Raw genomic sequence first — 22,720 nt, 5'->3', positions numbered from 1 at the left:
GCTCTGTCTGTCAGACCAAACAGTATTTGCAAATAATTCTTATTGGCTTTACTATGCTCAGTGTTGCTGGATGGATTTAGTTTTCATCCAGACAGCTTGGATTACGTAAGGGAAGTTGTCATTCACACACATTTGTTGTTTTCTCCATCAGTGATACTGTAATGAGCCCTTTTTGCCATGCTATACTGTATAGGTGAAAATATTTGAAAGATTTTTTTTTTTAAAGAGAGGCAAAATGGCGAAAATAACAGATCTACAAGCTCACAGGGTGTTGCATTTTTTTGCTGTTCGTCTTGTATTGTATTGTGTATAGCAGTGCACTTTGTTTTGTTTGTTTCAAAATGTGGTTTGGGGACCACTAGGGAAAACCCATACAGTTCTGTAACATGGAACGGGTGCATTTGGCTCCACTCTCAGAGTTAAAATAATGAACTAATGAATTGTACATTAGTAGATTAGTGTTCCAGAGATAGCCCATTTTACACTGTCAAGTGTTAAGCACAATAAATGCAGAAAGGCGTCATTCTGAACCCCCAGATGTCCTGACAGCCGGACAGCCTAAATCCAATGTCGGAAGGAGTATCTTTTGCCCTGTACAGACCTGTAAGGGTCCATTTGGACCGCTGTGGGTCCCCGGACCAAACGTTGAGAACCAATGGGACATAGGATTTATTTGTTAAAAGAGTTATACAGTATAGCATCCGGACCTGTTTGGGGATCTGCAGAACGTCCTGTGTGGTGGTGGTAGCCAGGATGGCCCTGTTGCTCCCCGGGCTGAGCTGTAGGGACAGGGAGAGGCCAGTGACCAGCTGGACCCCCAACTCTGTAATGGTGACTTTGTCATCCACCACTGTGATGGTCTTCTCTGCCAGGATGGAGTCCGATAAGGGGGACAACACCTGACATGGACGAGAGAGAGAGAGGGAGATAATGAGAGGTACACAGCAGAGAGAAAGAAGAAAAGCCTCTTGGGATTAACCCAGATTACAATTGTGACTTCAAAGGCTTTTAAAAAGAAAAAGAGTGAACCGTGACATTTGTTTCCCCCCCCCCCTCCCCCCGCCCCCCTTCCAAACAATATATCCCTCCAGCTCTTTTATGATTACGGAGGTGATTTTAGCTGAGCTGGTCTTTCCTAACATTTCAGTCGAGCCCCTCTTCATTATGCAAGTGTATGCACAAAAACACCCTGCACTTGTTGACTCTTTACTCATAGGCTCATTAAACAACTCTGCAGATTAACCTTCACGGAACCTCTCTACCTCTGTAAAGGTTAAAGAAAACCAACCGCCATGTGTTTATTCCTTCTTAACCCTGATTATTGCTGGCAAACCAGATGAATGTCAGACACAGTCTAACCTATAGAGACGGGGAGTCTAATAATATTGATGAAGAGCAGTTCGAGGTCAGCTGTTGCTCTGTGTGTGGAAAAGTCCTCTACAGCAGTGGTTTTCAACCAGTGGTCCGGGGACCACCAGTGGCCCTTGAGGGGGTTCCAGGTGGTCCCCAGCTAAATGATGGAGAGTTGCTAACAAAATGGACCCTTATAGATCTTTAACTCTCGAGAGCGTATAAATGAAACCAACATCTGAATTTCTTAATTTACAAGAAGTCTACACAATTAGAGAATGTAGAAGAATTGTTATTTCGATCAACGTTTGCCATCAATACAGCATGGAATTGTGGACAAAAACAAAAGAAATCTTCAGTTTTGGGTCTGAGAGACTAAACCTCATCAAATGGTGGTCTGTGGCTCAAATGCAGAATAAATAGTGGGCCCTGGTATCAAAATGGTTAAACCACTGCTCTACAGGATGGCATGGATGCTATTGGTGTGTGTTAAGGTCATTTCTCAATGAATGAGTTGGTGTGGCTCTAAGAGTATGTCTGTGTGTGTGTGTGTGTGTGTGTGTGTGTGTGTGTGTGTGTGTGTGTTTGTCTGGAGCTAACCTCGCAAACTGCTTGACCAATGTCTTGTGCACACTGATGATTGGCAAAGGTTTTATATAATTTAAAATATTTTTAGGCTACATTACATTTTATAATGGTAGTCAGAGGGGCTCGGATTGCGCTAAAGCCGCGCCCAAATGTGTTGTCACTAGACATTCGAGGCCGCTACGAGGCTCTCACACCAAGTTGAACCCCGATCTGACCAATATGTCTGAGTCTTGTGTCAGAGTACCCATTGTACCTGTCTGTCTTTGTCCCTTTTGTGCCCATATATGGAGATCTTATAGAGAGTCATAGTGACATGCCTATATATGGTGATGTGGCCGTGGACCTGCCTAGATGGGCGTATTGGGTTTGTTTATGGTTACGCCCGAGTGACATCTGTCCGCCGGCGCCCTCCCATTAGCCAATTTGAATAGATACGTCATAGATACTGTATTGTACTATATCATCGATGACTGCAAGATGCATGTCTACATGATGTCCAAGATCCACCATGGAGCCATGCCATTCCTGTATGTCTGCCAAGCCAAGATCCACGATTAAAAATGTTTCTCACTGATCTATAGTATTATGTATGTATATATAATGTGCTTTTATTAATATAAATCGTTTTATTGAAGGAGTAAATCAATAATAAGCTTACAGTAATTAAAGCAAGTAGTAAGTAAAGCGGCAAAGGGATTATACTATGTTCAGTGAAAGTGTTCAGGCCTTTGTCCAAACAGGTGGTGGTGGGATAGTGTGGCTGTTTGTGTGGAGGTAATGGCACGTCTGCAGGCAGGCAGACAGATGGATGAGTAGAACACACTGCTGGGCAGCGGGTACCTCTCTCTACACAGATGTAATTAGGAGACTGCAATTCATCCAGTTAACCTGAGGACACTGACAAATGAAAGGTCCGAGAGGGGAAGGGCCTGGCCCCTTCACTGCCACTGCCTCCACCACAAAACAGCTAGCTGAGGGACACCAGGACACGCTGTGTGACACAGAGTGTTCTGTTCATTTAGTCTTTAGTCTGAAGGTGAGTTTTGCTGTGTGTACTTTCAGAGTTTTGCTGTGAACCTGACTGCACTCAGACCCCATTTACACATCGTATTAACCGCTCCTGATGTCCCCATTTTGGCATGTAATTTATAGTTTTCAAAAATGTTCCATCTATAATGAATGTAATCAAAAACAAAACAAATATCAGATCTACAAGCTCACAACGCATCATATTGTTGCACGTACTGTAGTGAGCTTGTACAGTTGTCTATTTTCACTATTAGTCGTTCGATGAAGTACCGTGTAAGGCGTAACCACAAAGATTATATACTTCGTTAACCATGGGGTCTACACTGCAGTGCGACATCTTAGCTAACAACACTAGAGATCAAGACCCTGATGCTAGATAGGACTGTCCCGAGTTGGTGTTGGTTAGACCGCACTCTCGCATCGCAAAATAAACTTATTTTGTGATATTGAGGGCAGATATTGCATAATAATCTAATCTACAGATAAAAATATAAATGTTGATTTTGGATGTCTTAATACATTTAATACAAAACCCCTATTTTATACATTGCCTATTCGAAGTGTCACTACACGTCTCAGTGCGGTTCGTTGTGAGCTTGTAGATCTACAATTGTCAAACTGTTTTTTATCATTTCTAACTATCTTCAAAACATGTATGGGTACTTTTAACGTAGTTTTACATTGTTACGCCAATATCTTTACTGAAGTAACAAAGCTTCCACCAACGTACATTGGAATCAGAAGGTTATCTGATCTGCCACACACTACACCACATCTGGAGGTGGTCTTTCTCACGCCGTGATCACATCTCAAAGTTAGCCAGGTGTAAACGTAATTAATGGTGAGATTGGATCGTTCATTATCCAGATACAGATCACATTTTAATGTGTAAATGGGGCGTCTGTGAAAGGGCGTTATTCAAACTGCAGTATATAATCTATCACTGCCTCCACATTGACCTTGTCATTCATCAGGAGTTTGTTTTCAAATGCACTATTTCTCAGGAGAAAAGAAAGTGCTTAATGATGTTAATTAACAACATGACATAGTGTCCCTATTCTGGGCATGACGTCATAATAGAACTGAAAGCAAAAATACAAGCTCACAACACAACTGTGTTGTAACTTGTGAGACAGTGTAGATCGGCTATTTTCAGTGAGTGAGTATTGCACTTTCACCAGGCCGGTATACGCTCAGAGTTACGTGGGTCCTTGAAAAAAGTTTACAACCACCGACATATAGCATACCTGGATAGTGGTCATTCCCATGTCCAGTCCCACCAGTATTCTCCCATCCAGCAGCTGTGCGATGTGCGGGTCCTCTACCTTCAGGAAGTCCCACACAAGCTCAGTGATATCCACCTGCCAATCGGAGCCCAGCATGAAGCTTGTCTGACCTCTGGGATCGGCCGACTCGGCCACAAAGTGGGTCAGCACTCGGACCATGGCGTTCTGGTACTGCAGAGTACAGCTCCGCCCCCGTCGGTCTTCATCATCTTCATCTTCGCTGTCCCGAGCGGACCTGCCGTTGAATGACATTTGACATGTGAGTTGTCCTACCCAACACCATGGATGACATTTCCCAATGGAAGAGTATAGGAGACCACCTCCAACCACTGTAGATGTGATAGTTACTGTACATTGTAAAAAGGGACCACTTTTTCCCCATTCTCCACGGCATCTTCATATAGGTTGTCACTATGCTCATACTGTTAGATGCCATGCTACCATTTCTGTCTACTCAAAGTGGGCTGCATGTGCAGTTGTGCACCGCACACAGCTCAGAAACATTCCTCCAGTGACATCATCAGGGGGGATTCCAAGCTATTGGAAACTAGCCTTTCACTCCACCCAAAAAACTATTGAAACAGTCTGGGAATCTTAGTATAATTTGTATGTCCAAAATAAAGAAGAAATACAGCTTTTCATCCTAAAAAAACAATCTGAAAGTTGGCTAATTCTTGCCTTTAAATGTAAGTAGACAGAAATGTGGTCACTAATGCTCATATTTTAATGAGCATTAGTGAGGAGCCCAATTATATGCAGAAGTTGTCCCTTAACATACTCTACCTTAAATAAAATGTTATTATCAAAATAAGTTTGGAATTGTCTTTTAATAGGATTAAATATGATTATGATTGCTACAACGGAGAGAGGCAGGCCTAATTCCAATGTCCAATAATGTCCAATATCATTATTAATTGACACCATTTCTCAATAGAAGAGTAGGAAGAACCTCCAAACGCTGCAGATGTGCTAGTTACAGTATATATATATATATAGGTTTTTATTCATTAAAGCAAATGCATTTAATTTCTATTTCTGTTTTGGCTTTTTCTTTTTGCAGCACGTGGTCAGGATTTTAAATGTGAATACACGTTCTCCTTGCAGCCATAGTTAATCGTCCCTGGTTTCCGTTTTTGTAGCAAATCGACTGTAATTTGATTACTGTGGGCAACAAATCCACCTCCCAGAAGCCAGGCTGTACGTGTCCCAGTGGGGTCATTACATTGAGTGAAAAACTTAAAATGGCAATATTGCGTTTAGCCCATAAAAGATTTTTGTGTGGTTTGTTGCTTCAACAAATGAACAACCTTATTAAGAAGAAAAAAAAGAAAAGAAAAAAACAACAGATACAGATACAGCAAAATAGGATGGTGAGAAAGCAATGTTTGATCTGGTGTGATCAGCAATCAGTTTTGATCAGCAAGTCCTGCTCTGGGACATTTTTGGGAGCAAAGTGTTTTGTCGACAACTCTCGTACTTTGTACTAACACTTGTCAAACACGCTCACAGACACACATTTTTGTCTTTTATGCTCCAGAACAAACTCTAGGAGGCTGAAATTGGATCGATTGGTACTCTGACATATGCGCGCGCACACACACACACACACACACACACACACACACACACACACACACACACTACAAGATTACAGCTTCACAATCTTGTGCGCAATTGTGCTGATGCATTTGTATTTATTTGTTTATTTGCCATTTTGTGAATTATATTATGTCTATTTTAATCTTACTGTATATTTATTTTTGTCCACACTGTGGAGGAGGCTCTAAGTACACAAATTTCACTTCCTGCAACGTTGTTAGACTTGCCACAGCTGTATTTTAAGTGCATGTGACGATAAAACCCTTCTAACCTTGAACAAATACAGATACACAAACAGTTTGAGATGAAGAAAAAAAATAATCTCTTAAACTAGGCTTTCTTCAGATTATCCACTGTGCTTATCTCTCTCCCTCTGTCTCCCCTGAGAAATGGAACTGGATAGAGCGCCACACGGCAGAAGATGTTGGCTTCACATTCTACAGAAGATCCCTGAGCACAGTCAGATGAGGAGTTAAGGGTGCAGAACCTTTCCTGACAAGATAAGACAGAGTTGAAGACAAGGCGGGGTATTTCCCATGCTGCTGTTGGACAAGCACTCAAGAGTACCACAGGGTTCCCCTGAAGAAACTTGTTTGATTTTGTTACATTCTGTGTTGTCACGACCAAAACAACAGTAAAAGGTCAGAGATCAATCAACGTGTCTTCCTGTGATGCTGTAGTAGTGAGGAAACCCAATAACTCCTCTTCTGCCTCCACTCCACTGACTGCTCTCAACTCTCAAATCCTATCTGTCTCAACTATAAAACAATGCATCTGAAATTAATGATCTATTGAAGATTCTGACTTTCAAATGTACATCATTTTTGTTTTGATTGTATTGCTGTAGTGTTGTATTGTTCTTTCTGCTTTGGCAATGTAAACGTATGTTTTCTCATGCCAATAAAACCCTTTGAATTGAATTGAATTGAAATTGATCAATCAACCGATTGTGTCCCAGCTTGGATCAATGGAACTAACATAGTATTCCTATTCATCAGTATCACAAGGTTTCAAATTAATATTCCACATTCATATTTAAAGATATTCATGTTATTATTACAAACATCAGTGTTTTGCCAGTTATTTGCCCACTTGCCGTATCCTCTCAGCCCACCAGTGGGCCCCGGGGCCCACAGGTTGAGAATCACTGACCTAAGACAAAGGTCATTCCATTTTCTAACGTTCCCTCTCAGTGGCTGTGACCAGTAGACTGCAGGGACAGAATGTTGGATTCAAGAGCAGAGCAGAGACAGGGGAGGACTGAGAGATTAGTATGAATGGGGCCACACTGCCAGCATGCCATCAGGGCCTAATGAGAGGCCCACATGGGGCATGTACTGCAGCCTGGCTGGCTGCAGAGCTCCTCTCCACTTCATCCTGTCAATCATCGTCTGCTTACACCTACACTAACATTTTAGTTTAAAAAGTAGTGTATTATTCATTCATAATGCATGAGTTTCTCTCTCTCTCAAACATGCACGCACGCATGCACGCACACACATACATGTACAGTTGTACACACGCACGCACGCAAATGTACAGTACAACTTGTCACAGAGTAATATATTGGAGGCATTTATTTTATTCCCAGCTATTTTCCCAATAGCTATGTTCTTTATGCAGAATGTAGTTTGAACATAATAAAAAATATGGAACTTTAGAGTAAAATGTATCTCTGCATTGTATTGTTTTAACCATAAATAGAGAAATTGGGAATTTGTCTTTTGTTCAATGAATTGACCTTTGTCCTGTGATTTAACATTCATGAACATAATGAAACCAAAGTCTTGCTCGGGTGGAATGGATGTGCTATGAACAGGCTTCAAGTAAAAGTATTGGCAAGTATTAGCATCGGTGTGAATCTAATATGCCAGTGAGCGTGCAGTGACACAGCTGGTAGGTTTAGCATCGGTGTGAATCTAATATGCCAGTGAGCGTGCAGTGATCCCAAAATGGAATCTAAGGTTAATCTAATAGACAAATAAATCAAATTAATTTCACTCTCACGTCCAGATTTGGCCTAACAGTTGATGCTGCATGTTAATATTTTCGGTGCATGCTGATTCCAAATCCTGCCCCGACGTGCCCCGTGGATCCTGTTCTATTTGTTTGGGCATTTTGCTCCATGGTTGTTGTTTTCTTCGTTCACTTTTTTGCAGACATAAAGAAGGTCATTTGAAGTGAAAGGGAGCTTTGTACGGTATCTACATGCAAACAACAGTGATTGCTGTTTATTGTTCAAATCCTGAATGGCGTTCAAAGAACGTATTTGACAGTAGAACGAGGACACTTAAAGCACGCGCAGCTTAACAAGGTCAGTGCCAGTGACAACACAAGCAATTAAAACATGAAAACAGACGGAGCAAAATACACATTTGCAAATGCTACAAAGTGGAAAAGCTGACGTGCGTAAAATAAAAATGTATTTTGGAAGAAGCATCAAGAGAGTTCTACTGCTTATATACTTTGGTCCCCTGTCTAGGGAGGCTTATCTTGTCCGTGTTGTGACAGGGCTTAAGGAGGGTGATGTGAAGCATAATAGTATAGACCAGTGGTTCCCAAACGGTGTTCCGAGGCAACAATGGAGTGCTGTGAGACAGTTTCTACAAGTTCAGGTATGCCTTGGGACATTGTGACAGCAAATAAAGCCTTGACTGGGAGCTTTTTGATAAATCAGTGTGCAGACTGACTTATATATATTTTTTATTGCCCTATTCCACTGCCGCCCAGCGGATGTGCCAGTTGTATTGTTTCTATATTGTGACAACTGTTATAATCATGATCGCCTGTGATGGCCGTACCTTTGTTGTAGAGCTACATGATAATGGCAAAAGACATTTACATTTTGATCACGTCATCACAACAAAACAGTAGGTTACGAAAGATAACCCCAGTTCTTTGACTATTCGGTTTTAACACTATTCAGTTGAAGAATATTCGTTGCATTCCTAATTCAAAATGAGATTTTTTTTTTACAAGCTTGTGGGCTTGTAGATGTGCAACGAACACAGGAGTGCCTTGAGATTTTTACTTGCCCATGGTGTGCCTTGGGCACAAAAAGTTTTAAAACCACTGGTATAGACAGTGGCAATCAAACAATGTGTAAGGGGAAGCCCATGCCTGATGCCTCTCTCTCTCTCTCATGCCCACTCTGGCCATCAGTTGCCAGTCCCGGCTGTCAGTGTAAGGTCCCATCACTGGCTATTGTAAACTGACTGGATTAGTTTTTCCGTTGGGTTTTAGGACAGTGGACCGATGCCCATTCCTGCCACCAGGCGAGTTGCTACTTTGCAAGGTCACGCCTGTTATTCCCTGATAAACAAAGACGGGCAGAAGATGGGAGGGGGCGGGCGGAGCAAAGCGCTCAGCAGCACTGCAGAGCTGCAGTGCCAAGACCGGACATGCTGGCATCACCAGTGACAACACACATCAGCCTGTCCCGGCTGATAAAAGCATACCAGCACACACACAGCTGGGAGAGCAACATCCTCACCAAGCTGTTGCATTGGTCAAACCGTGCACCACTGTCAGTCAAAGCAGAATGGGAAGGGATGGATAATTGGAGGAGCTGCGCTTGGGTGCAAAGGATGACCAACTTCCATGTCCCCGTCTCAACATTTTCCTGGACTAATTACTGCAGGCGGCCTGATGGCTTCTCCTGTCCATTAAAGGATGTCAACACTTGCGAGGTAGCACTGTGTGGTGGCATCAGAGAGATGTGCTAATGATGAGGTCCCGGGAGGAAAGGTCTGACCTCAAGACAGGGCTAATAATGTTCTATAGGCTAGGAGGAAGCACGACAGGCCACCTTAGAACCATGTCACACTGTCAGTATACTGTATCCTGCATAGGTTGGACTTTTCTGTTTTCAGCGTACTACATAGACTAGTAAGAAGAAGTCAGTAGAGTGAAATGAGGAGTGTCCTCATTACCTTAAAATCTAGTTAATTTAAAAGATAAACTTATGGAATTCTAATCATGTTCTTGTTGTTTTGTGGTTTTGTTCTTGTTTTATACACTGCAATCATGTATTCTGGATATTCTATATCTCTTGTACAATGTTTCATTATGATTTACATAGGTAGAGGCCTCGTATAAGCCCCTTGGGCTTTTTGCCTCAGCCTAGCACTTTACCCTTCTTATATTTATATGTTCACTGTGTTGTTTTTCTAAACTGTGCTGAATAATTAAATACAAATACAACTGGTATCTGGTGGTAATCTTTTTTTTTCTCCTTTCTTTTCCTCAAATTCGATCAAATTCAAAATGAGATGTCACAAGGGAAAAACGGAATCAATTGTATTATGTAATAAACTGTGAATTACGCAAAAATACCACAGGGATAATAAGCCCTTCATCTGGCTAGATCTTGTTTAGAATGATTAAAGGTGGCCCTGTGGGCAATTTTAATTTCCCATGGTTCACCTTCTAGTACAAACACTGAACATGTTTAACATGCATGTTCTGCTTATTTCTGGTGTAACTTGCGGTGGTTTTTGGTTTGCAAATACCCAGCAAGAAAAATCTGTTCCAGTAATTAGCCGCCAGATAAATGATGTTTCCATGTTTAATGAGGGTACAGGCATACTGTAAGTTCCGGCATACTAACAGTCCGAACGGCATTAGTCCGACACCCTATATCCCACACCCTACCTAAACCTAAGTGCGTGATTTTCGCATGTCGGAAATTTTGTTTTCGGTGTGTCGGATAAGTGTGTGCACGGCCGTTGAAAGGGAGAGTCGGTTCATAACACGTTCCGTATGTTTTTAACCTTATTCTGTGGAGAATACTACAAAAAGGCTATTTTTGGTGAAGATATTTGGTACAGAGGGTAAAGAGGAGAGCAAGCGTAGTATAGGTTTGTTTACTCCCGTCAACTAAAACTATAATACTGTTTAAGTGGTTAAAGAGGAGATCTTCCTCTCAGCTCTTTGACAGGCACGCACGCACGCACGCACGCACGCAAAAGTGGATATGACTAGGGTTCATAAATATTTAACCAATGAAAAGTTTTAACACGAGCATGTTACTAAATAATATAGATCCATTGGAACACACTTCTTTTGTTTCTCTATATCCTGAAAAGCAACCTTTTGTGACCATGTGACGCGCGCGCACACACACACACACACACACACACACACTACCTGTGGCTACTGCCGCCGGTCATGATGGGTACCCTCCAGCCTTTGATCTGGCTCAGCTCGGTGTCTGACACGTCGATCTGCAGTGGGAGGCGCGGCAGCCACACGTCCAGCTCCAGCTGCGCGCTCACATAGCTGTACGTGAAGTTCACCGTCATCCTCATCCTCCCCTTCATCTCCTTGCCGTTCACAAACACGTAGTCGCACCTGTCTGACACCTGGACGGGACGAGTGGGAGGGGATGTGAGAGAGCGGAGGTGACGGTGAAGTTATATAGATGGCATATATGGATGGCATTTTTATGAAGACAAATAATAAAACGAAAATAAGACTGAGTGGAATAAAAGCACCGCCCCCAAAATAAATAAATTAAACTAATCTCTAAAACACACCTGTGTGAACTGAGCGGTGCAACTATACATTTATATTTATAGTTACTGTACTGTGATCTGTACTGTATTGTAGTGTACAGTGCTCCGTACTGTACTTTGATTCTTTTTGGGAGAAATCTTCGAGAAATGACAGTTACCGTGTGGGTGTCCCCGGGGGGTCCCCGGAGCATCCAGACCCCCAGGAACGCGCCCAGGGGGCCCAGTTCCGGCAGGGCCAGGGGCCTTCCCATGTCCGAAACAGTCGAGAAATGACAGTTACCGTGTTGCAGCTTTCCGTGCTCGGACACGTACACATACATACTGTACACACATAGCTGCGTAATGGAGCAGAGGCACCGCTCAAAAAAAAGATTGTGAAATATAAATTTGAATAGTTTTGTTGCGATATCAAAACTCCAGAAGTATTGGTTTGGTTACTGAAGCAAGCACAATCTATCTGTTTTAATTGGGTATAAATGTGTGCTGGGTGCACACTAGACTCTAGTGTGCACCCAGCAGTGACTAGAGAATTTTCAAATTTTGACTGATTAATTTGAAAAATGTGGGAGACCACAGACATAATTACATATATATATTTTTACATTTTAATCATAAGAAGGAACAAGCCAGACTGATTCAGTAATTGACCACAGACTTGGTCAATTACGAGCGCCCGTCCTAATTACATTGCGCATTAAGTTACGTAGTGTAATTATGGAAAAAGCTGCTCAGCGGCCCTCAACGAAGATCACTGCTTCATCTGAGCCACCGCGGGGCCACTGAGCAGCCTTTTGACCGTATTTACACTACTTAATGCGCAACGAAATTCGGGCAGGCTCTTGTAGAGGGTTATGTATTTGCCATTCCGTTTCTCTCCAAAGTTGAATTTTTCCACTACTGCTTGGTCAAACCGTAGCCATAAACTAAACCAGTTTGTCCCGATGTTCTGGGCATCTTTGTAAAGTTAGTGTTTAATAGTAAGAAGCAGGTAAAAGAGTAACTTGATGAGACGAACAGCTGTCACTTTCCCATTCACTCTAGCTGTAGCTGCAGTGTTTTTCACCGCAGACGCCTACAGGAAATAACATGGCTGCGCGCAGGGCACCTCTCTGTGGATTTGTGTATACTTAGGTATTGAACACTTTCAGAGTGGCAATGTCAAGAAGTTGAAATCTCACAGTTAAACTTGCACGATCAGAATTCAGAGCAAAACAATACTTCTCCTACAGTAATCAGAGATCTATAACAAACAAAAACACAAAACATTATGTACATACTGTACACATACTACATTCACTACTGGAACATGCTACATCTCCTATGCATAACTAAACTTTTAGATGTAGCTAAAAATAATGTCTCCATAGCAACATCTCACTAACACTCACTTCACATACAGAGAAGAAACCGGTCAGTTTCATTTTCAAAACTAGGATTGCTTTAACTCGATGTTGTGGTCAAATTAATTTTATTTGGATTTTACATGACATAAGAAAGGGATTGATCTTAACATGACTGATGATTATCACATGAAAGATGGACTTTATGCAGTCATCTGACAGGAGCTAACCCACATAATAAAATGTAATAATAATATTAATTCATTGGGTCCAAATTATATAGAAAAATGTGTTCATTTGTCTCTGTATGCTGTTTGCTTCAAGAGTTATTGTATGGTTCATTTTGGGGGTAGTTAAAGGGTTAAATAAAAAATAAACCCCCCGGGCAACAAAAATAAATCATAACTAGACACCATAAGGTGTCATGTTACGAAACCATGTTACGAAACCACTCGGGTGCAGTCGAAGCCTCTAAACTGCCCTACTACTAGTGATCCTATTGAAGTAATATATCTACAGTATAGTATTTTCACTATTAATCCTTCAACAAAGCATGTTCTGCACATGTACTAACAGTACTTAAGTTGTTGCTTAGTTGCTTATTTTAACCATTACAAATTGCCCAGGACAGGTGCTGTTTTGTTTTTGTTGGGGCATTGCTGAAATCAGGCCTCTGTGGTGGGGTGGTGGACAAGTGTTTCCTAAAATACAATGTAAGTGTGCTGTACACAATGTAGGCCAGGGCTTTATACAGTACAGTACATTGGTACAGCTGTACAACTACATTTCATCTCTCGCTATACTTTGAACAAGATGAAAGGTCCGCCGGCTGTTCCCGGGCGATGGGGGACGGCAAGGGCATCTTTGAATCTGAGGGAATAACGGGGTTGTGGACGTGGTCAGCTACTTTATAATAGTCGTCCTGCTTTTGCCCGCGGCTAAACTTACCAAGAGCAGATGGAACGTAGACAGAGTACATGCACTTCTCCACTAATAACACGCTAACTCAAAACCATCTGTTTCATAAATTGCTTAACACTGGAACTCACTTGGATAATAGTGTGTTATTGAAAGGCACTGGGATTACTGCCACACACACTCACACACGCTCTAAAAGAGATAATGATGTGGTCATGTTAGCACCACGCACACACCCGTGCGTCACACACACACACACACACACACACACACACACACACACACACACACACACACACACACACACACACACACACTATTTTAGAGTCCAGGCAATTAATCTTAAAAACAGATATCATCAGGAGTGTTCCCAGGCATTTAGTCAATCCCATTGATTCCATCATGCAGTATTATCTTCAAAGGGACAACATTTTGATGGTCTGGGGAAATATCTTTCTTAAATGTACAATTCATTTATTTATTTCCGTATTCATTTATTTTCAATTTCCCAGTTATTTTTCACAGCCAGATAAAAGCATAAACAGCCATTCAATATAGAGCTGATACAGTTCATTGTCTGTGAGCATGAGGCAGAAGCCAGTATATGGAGCATTATGCATGATTCATACTTCACTTTGTAGCACGATGATCATGGTACAGTACGTCGCACGTCAAAAATAGCAGACCTACAAGCTCACAATGTATCTCATGCGAAGCACGTTGTGTGCTTGCAGGTCGGCTGTGTTCGACGCGTGACGACAGAGCATATAGATTAGGCTTCATGCTCAAGTCGCTCCACTGCTGGACTGAAGCGCTGGGCAGTCACTGCTCAACTGGAGCACAAACACAACAGCATGTCATGGCTCCACGTGAAGGATTTGTTTCCCAGATGACTAATTTTGTACTTTATAGTTCAAATCAATTAAATCATTGCCTGTTTCAACACATTGAAATTATATAGAATTCAGACTGTAGAAGGGTTCCTTTTGGCAGGAATTTTTTAACCTCTTACTTAACCACTCAGTCATTATATTTACAGATAGCAGATCTACAACCTCACAACACATTGTGATGTCTTGAGTTATGAGCTTGTAAATCACGTACTTTAGCTATTCGTTGACAACAATTCCAAACTAGGTCTTAACTAGTTAAACCGTTGACTAGGGTGGTTGACATGCCGCTTATTCACATTTTGCACTTTGTACACCACTGTTACTGCAAATGCTTCAATAGTAAATTGTATGACTGTGAAGGCTGATATTGTGGTGGATTGGATATCATTTTTTGAGTTTTGGAGCAAAACTGTATAGGTTCTTCAACTTCCTCTGAACTATAATCTTCATTGCCTTGTGGTCATAATGTGTGCGCCCTGGCCTGTGCCTGTGACAAGGACCACCAGCGGAGATAAACGCCAGAGGATGTTTTCAAGGTTACATGCTACCAACAAAGAACTAATATTCTAAGTACCAAACTCTAGGAATTTTTAGTGGTTAGATGTTGGATATGATCCCTGGGTGTTTCCTACCGTTGTGTGTGGCAGAACATCAGCAATAGTTCAGAAATTTCATACAGCCTAGTAGTAGTGCTAACTTGTTAATGCACGAGTGCGTCTGCGGCGGTAAGAACATGGAGCAATCATTAGTAAATGACATTTGAAGGTTGAAACATGATGTGACAGACTGGGTTAATGCAGCCTTTTGAACACGTCTATGAGGCCTGCACACGCTCCCCTGGCTGCAGTCAGGCATGGAGCAGATTGTGCTCCATCAGGGCTCCCAGTGTGAGAGTGTGTTTGGACTGATAAAGATGTCAGAGTCCCTGCTCCTTATCAACCCCCATTGTTCTCCTACTGCTGCTGCTCTCTCGCCAGACTCAGTCTGCTGAGACTGAAGCTCATTGACAGTCCATACGTCTGAGCAGTAGGGCAGGAGGGACGGGGTTGGGCTCCCCAAACTGTCTGCTCGGGTGATAAGTTGAAAGCTAGACTCTCCTACATGCCAGGATCATTGACCGTATCAAACAGTGATATCGCTGATCAATATAATAGCAGACACTGAGGAGCGCTTGTTTGTGCTCACAACAAAAGGATTTCTTGCCAGACACACAAAGCAAAACAGGTGTGTGTCTGTGATGCTCCCAGTTTCTACGGCAAAGTTTTTTTAAAGGCACACGTAACTCAGACGAGGTGTGACATCAGTCACCAAATGCCAATCAGAGCCTCACTAAATGCAGCATTAGTCAATGAAGATAATTATGCATGGACGTTGAGGGTTACAAAGCAAGCACTCCCCCGTACACCCGACTCCACCGTGGTCAATGAAGAAGTGACTGACTTGTTTTTGTCACGGTGTGCTTGGAGGCTCTGGATAATTGTTGAATTACCTGATAATCTGGGAGATCAAATGTATGCATAATTCATAAATTAGGATATGGAATAATAATGACTGCGAAGATAAAGAAAAGAAAAGTGGTACTGTACCTTTAGGGAGGAGGAAATTATACATTGAACAGAGATGACTTAAACCTGTGGTTTTCAAAGTGGGTTCCAGGGTCCACTCAGGGTTCCTTGAGGGGTTTCTAAATGGACCTTGACGGGTCTGTAACTCTGAGAGTATAAATGGACCCTTACACAAGACAGGACCACAATGGAATAAGGTGTTATCCTTTTAGCATTTTTTGTGCAATAATGAATAATAATTAATTGCATTTTTATAGTGCTTTTTCAAGTGCTCAATGCGCTTTACAATGGTTCATTACATACATTGGGAGGTGAAGCAGTGAACAGTCGACCCCAGCGTCCTCACTTCCCACATTCACACACCAATGGTGGCAAGCTCACACCGACCAACTCATTGGAGGAAATGTAGGGTTCAGTGTCTTGCCCAAGGACACTTCGACATGTGGACAGGAAGAGCCGGGATTCGAACCGCCAACCCAGGGATCATTGGACGACCTGCTCTACCTCCTGAGCCACAGCCGCCCAATAACACCACCACATATTTTTTGCAAACTGTTAAGAAATAATTCAATCAATCACTTCAAGGTCTATTTGGTTCCATTTGGATACTCTCAGAGTAATGAGGGTTCTTGAAATATAAAAAAAAAGTTTTAAACCACTCCATGGGACATGTGGACAGAGGCTTTAACACTAAGGATTCTGCTGTGTGCGGTGATTGATTAACAAACAACTCTATGTCTCATCATGACAGGCAAATGAACTGCCTGCTGGTGTTGCTTTGATCCTCCTGCAAACTGAGCAGGACCAATTACAGAGAACACGTCTGTCCGTCCCCACGCATTACTCTGATGGCCTAACACTGGCCTCCAGTGGCGGATTATTGGCTGGCGTAACCAACAATCAATATTTTAATATACTGCGCACGCACACACGCGCACACACACACACACACCCAAAGGCAGCCTTCATCACCTATACCGTACTAGCCCCCCCCACCCCCCCCACCCCCAATCTCAGCATGACAATGATGTGCTGCTGAGGACTAAAGGCAGAGAGGGAGACCCCCTGTCAGTGAGAAATATATTTCGTGCCACTCATTCCTCAAGGTACCATAAATGTCCAGGAGAATCCACCGGCACCATTAATCAGACACATTATGCGCCGAACAGGAAAATACTTACAGGGGGCATTATGGCTGCCGCTGGATCTAGCCCAGGAAATTAACAACTCGCTGGACAGATCCAAGCCGTGGCACATATGAGCGATGGGAGCAGGGAGCATTAAGGTGGTGGGCCTGTCTCTGTCTCCCACATACAGTTGGCTTTGACAGAAGCAATTATGCAGCCCATGCTGCTCTGCATTAACCACAGTACTCACTTCCACCTGGGGGGTGCTGTTACATTCCCATAACCCCTTTCCGTGCCTGTGAGAGGCGAGCGCAAGTCAGAACATGGTCTTCTTGCATAACTGATATGTAGCTTGCGGAGTTAGTTCAGTCAGATATACTTGAGGGGGTTCATGCCGTGCTCAAGGGTGCATTCATACTTTTCATTCGCTGATGTGGCAGTCAGCTGACCAATTGGGCGGGCTACTGAAGCTCACTAGACTACATGCTCTTCCTGCCTTCCTTCTGCTTATGGTTCCTGGTTGCTGTTATGTGATGTTTGCTCCCACCACCAGTGGGCTCTGTTATTTATGTACCCCATGGGGGTTCTATTGTATATCTATCTCCCTGCTCTTAATGTTTAATGATGGTGTTTGATTGTGCCGAGCAGGGAGAAAAGTGTAGCAGAGCAGAACGCCAAGATAAAATAATATGCACACTATTCGTGAGTTGTCTGACTGAACTTCAGGTCATGGTTGACCTAGCGAAAAATGAAAATGCAATCGTAAAAACTTGCTGGATTTGCTTTGTGCTATTATGTATAAGCAGTGACTGCAAAACTTGGGACGGTAGTTGCACTTTGAATTATGGTTATTTGGCTAAGCAAAAGGTTATTTTAATTAATGTTTTTAAATGGTGTGTCTTTAATTTCAAAACGGTCCTTGGATAATGCTCAGCTAATGTTTTTTTAAGGAGAGTGACTGCCACTGCACTCCACAAGCTATTTTGACCAGAAAGCCTTGATCTCTCTAAGAGGTGTAACTGGATACCAGTTTGTTCATGAAAGTATCCAACGATTGGTGTTTTCTAGCGTTTGTTTCTCAATTACATTTCTATAGTTCAGATGAGGTAGCCTATCGTTAAGGTAATTATTCAGTTGAATAAACACTGATTGTAATGAGCAGTTAATTCCTAATTCAGGTTCAATGACATTAATCCCCGGGCCCCAGGGCCAAATTAATATGTATATTATATCGCAGGCTGTGTTTAGAAATGTGAGTGTGTTTCTCTGGTTCATTTAGGTGAAGCCAGAACAGCTATCCAACTTTCAAATCAGATTGAGGTATTATTGTAAAATGATTCCTTTAGGAATTTCAGAAACATATACTAGCCTACCGCGTAACTTTTATCTCGAATGTCTTTTAGTTTTTCTCCATGACACCTCATTATTGTGCTTTACATCAACTTGACTTTACCCACTCTGGTCTTGATGACAGACATACAATAGACATAACTGGATGAAGCCCCATTTGGCACAGCATGTGTCTAGAATTTATAATCTAAGAAATCTAGGACAAAATGCAGGTTGAGGAGGCTCTCAGTTCCAAACTCTCACTACACCCTGGTAAAACAGAATGCATTATTTTCGGTCCAACCATTCCCTCAGTAAGGTAAATGATTTCAAGGTCAGAGTTTGAACCTCCAGAAAAGAAGATGTTACATATTTGTAACTATATTTAACTTAATGAATAAAATAGACAGACAGACCAGGGCCAGCATGCAGCCCACAGCCGGACATCTGAATCCTGAACCTCCAGGGCGTGCCGTGTATGGGGCAGCCGGTGTCCTGATGTCTCTGGTCCCCAGACCAGACCAATATATGAGCTATAATCGGCACCATAGGATCAGAATTCTGGAGCACCTGATGCTCACTCCCTTACTTCCCTAAGTTCCCTGGTAGACCTCATCAAAGCCAACATCCTGACCCTGCGGATGACCCCAGAGAAATCACGCAGGAGGAACAGCATGTATTCGATGGCTGTTAAAAAAGACTTCACAGCATCCAGGTATATTCATAATTTAGGGTGCCATGGTTACTCATAGGGATGTCTCGATACACTTTTTTCGTTCCTGATCCGATCCCGATACCACCATTTCTGTGTTAGCCAATACCGATACTGAATACCAGAGAATATAATATTTATAATTTAAAAAAAAATGTAATAGCAGACTCCTCACTAAAATGTGCACTTGCAGTTTGGGCAACTCAAAAGCAAACTACACATGCCCCAACATTTTATTTCATCATCATCACGATTCACCTTTATTTATACTCGGAAATACAGTTGAGGGCAAGCCCTCATTTTCAATGTAGCCACGGTTACAATTCACAAATACAGTCAAAACAATACATCAACACAACATTATAAATCAGGATAAATTACAAAGGAACAACAGAACAACCAGCAGCAGAACAACCAGTAAAATAAATCAATTGAAGCAGGAGCAATTGCGGTGAAAAATGTTCTGGAGCATTCCTTTGAACTGACCAAAGGATGGCAGGGAGCTCAGTTTTAAGGAGTTTTGAAGTTCATTCCACGAGGTTGGGCCATTGACAGAAAAATATGTCTTGCTCAACTCTGTCTGAGCCTGAGTGGGTCTGATACGTGCTATTGTTCAATTCCAACATGGAATAGATATAGTCAGGGAGCATCCCACCTGAGTTCTCAAAGTGTACAGTGGTGGGTACCATAACTATCTCCAGTAGTCCACCGCAAGGCAGAGTGGTAGACAGTGTCTAGCCGCTTTAAAAGTGAAAGAGACCAGACCTATAAATAATAAATAATTTACCTGCCATAGTGTCAACCCCTGTGTCGGATCAGTGGTTAGATTGGCATATTCGCTGTTACCGATATGACCCGATATGACCAAAAAGGGCCGATACCAAGACTTTTCCGACACCGATACACTATCGGGACATCTCTAGTTACTCAATATGTCAGATTTGAGACCAGGTGTTTATGGTTATACAATTGTTGACAGTCATGGACTCCATATTTGGACATGGCCGACCCAGAACAACTCATTTGGGCATGGATAACTCATTGTGACCTCTTTATGACAACCGGAGTAAACACAGCTGAAAGGTATAAAAGCAATAGCTACAGGATTAGATTAGGCTATATTCTTCGAGCATTGTTGTTACAGACTTATTGGAGCAGCCTTTCAGGATTTGTATGTACTGACCTCCACTGACCTCCACGACCTCACATAAACCCCCTTTGTCCCATAGCTGAAGAACGCGGCAGATCAGATGGGGGAAGAAAACCAAAAAAGAAAGACCAAGCAGATGAAAATATCCAGTTCTGATGAAATTGCTTCATCTTCAGACAGATGTGTGGAAGGTAAAAGGAAGAGGAGACCACCTGGACAATGGTGGCTGAGCCACACCACTCTGACATCAAAGGAGCTTGCTGATGGACAGACCAAACGGATGAAAACACCAATTTCTAATAAAAACGCCTCATCATCTGTGGAAGGGAAGAGGAATGCGCTGGAAGCAGAGGACGATATGGGAAGAACATCTACATCAAAGGATCTTGCTGATGGAAAGACCAAGCACATGATAATATCAAATTCTGATAAAAAAACTCTCATCTCCAGGCAGATCTGTGGAAGGAAAAAGGAAGAGGAGACCACGTGTAAAATGGATGTAGACAACCTGCCCACTTTGGTCAAGAATCCAAAGCAGAAGCATGAGTGGCCCCCAGAGAAGAATTCTACCCCAAAGATCAGTCAGTCTCGATAAGTTGAGGAGAGAGCTCAGAAGCACAATCTGAACTTGGGCGCAGAAAACGAGCAAAAAGAAAGGTGGTCTGATCAAAGCGATAAAAGAGATGCTGCTTTTATCAGAGCAGGTTCAGAACCAACGAGGAATTGGCTGACGATCTCAACTTCTGACCCTGATGTACCTCCTAATCAGGGCCAGCAATGTAAGGAAAACGTGGGCACATATGCACCTAATATGGCTCTGTCCAGAAATCCAAAAAATTTGGGTGGAAGTGAAGAACGAAATCTCTATTATAACAGGGCTAAGGATCGAACTAGATCCCCCAATGTATCTTGGGCTTACACCCAACGACACCTGCATTTAATAGATTTAAGAGAATCCTATTGTACTGTGCTAGGTTGTCAATATACTACAATGTTGGATTGGGGATGTTGTTCCATCTATATCGAGTTGGCTCCATAATGTTCTACAACTGCTCCCACTAGAACGGCTCACACATGTTCTCCAAGGAGACATGGATGGATTCTTTTTGGTTTGCGACCCAGTTGTGGAATACATGGGAGGAACCATTTTCATAGCAGTGCAGCCGCTCCTCTGCACAGCTTTGTGTGTCTGTCTGTCCGTTTGAGCACGCAATGTCTGTGACATCATGTTGTTGACATCATCAGACGTCATCATTGTGATGAAAGGCACTGCTCGCTTCACAAGTGTGATTTTTTTTAACGTTTTGTTTATTTAATTTAATTTTTATCTTTTATACTAGACTGGTGCCCAGCTGTAGAGCACCGAGTCGGTAACGATGGAAGTTGGAGATTCATGCCCCACCCGGCTATGCAATACCCGTTGTACCCGTGTCAGAGAACACACATCTGTGTCCCTTTTATGCCCATATATGGAGATTTCTGTATCTGTCTCTTTATTCACTATGGAGTTCTGCATGTATCAGGCATGCCCAAATATGGTTTGTTGTGATGTCAGAACAGGCCAGCTCCATATATGGACCCTGGGCAGGGCCTCTGTAGCTGAACTGGGGAAGGGGAGCACTTGATTGCCTTACAATCTCTGTCTCCGCTTCACGTCGTGTCTCACTACGCCTCTCAGCCATTAGAACCTCTTATGGCTTATTGCTTTATTAGGGCACTGACGTCACAGGGAGGCTTACGTAAAGCAAACAAAGTCCATAGACTTGGCTGCCACCTGACGTCACAGGTGGGATGTTTGAGAACCACACTGCTTTAGGTAGAATGTAGTTATCACCACAGACCACAAAGAAATATGATCCAGATAAAAGAGCAGATAAAACATTAATATAATTACTACTGAACTAAACGTGCTGTAATCAACACAAAACAGTGTAATGTTTGCGTAAAAAAGGAAAAAGGAATCAATGAAAGATGTGAGTGTGTGGTGTGTGGCGTGCGTGCGTGGGTGCGTGCATGCCTGCCTGTGTGTCATGTGTGTGAGAGTACGAGAGAGAGATCAAGAAAGTATTTAGGAGAAATAAAACAGCAGCATCCCGTCTCGCGCATGGTATCGCATATTATCCTGTGTTTTCGTGACCAGACAGACTTGTCAGAGATGTGTCCTGGTGACAGATCTTGTAGTGTGTGACCCCCTGTTGCCAAATTCAATCAGTCATGTACTGAAACCACAATGACCCAAGACATCCGATTTGATTTCTGTTTGAAAATTTATAAAAAATACTTTGAATTGATGACAAAAAAGAACAACACAGAAAGTG

At 42.5% G+C, this 22,720-nt stretch overlaps 1 protein-coding gene across 1 annotated transcript in view; it reads right to left on the bottom strand.

Annotated features, from left to right (window-relative positions):
* LOC308316448 (transmembrane protein 132C) overlaps positions 1-22,720 on the bottom strand; it is a 170,571-nt gene that overhangs the window by 2,904 nt on the left and 144,947 nt on the right. Inside the window, exons 6-8 of the mRNA XM_080765084.1 lie at positions 11,001-11,215; positions 4,215-4,488; positions 708-899 (exon numbers count right to left, since the gene is read on the bottom strand). Coding sequence (XP_080621210.1) covers positions 708-899; positions 4,215-4,488; positions 11,001-11,215 — 681 coding nt within the window. The remainder of the gene's footprint in view (positions 1-707; positions 900-4,214; positions 4,489-11,000; positions 11,216-22,720) is intronic.

The sequence above is a fragment of the Protomyctophum bolini genome (assembly GCF_963924005.1).
Source record: "Protomyctophum bolini genome assembly, chromosome: 6".
Classification (NCBI taxonomy): domain Eukaryota; kingdom Metazoa; phylum Chordata; class Actinopteri; order Myctophiformes; family Myctophidae; genus Protomyctophum; species Protomyctophum bolini.
Note: the sequence above shows the minus strand (reverse complement) of the source record. Positions and strands in the feature narration are given on the sequence as shown.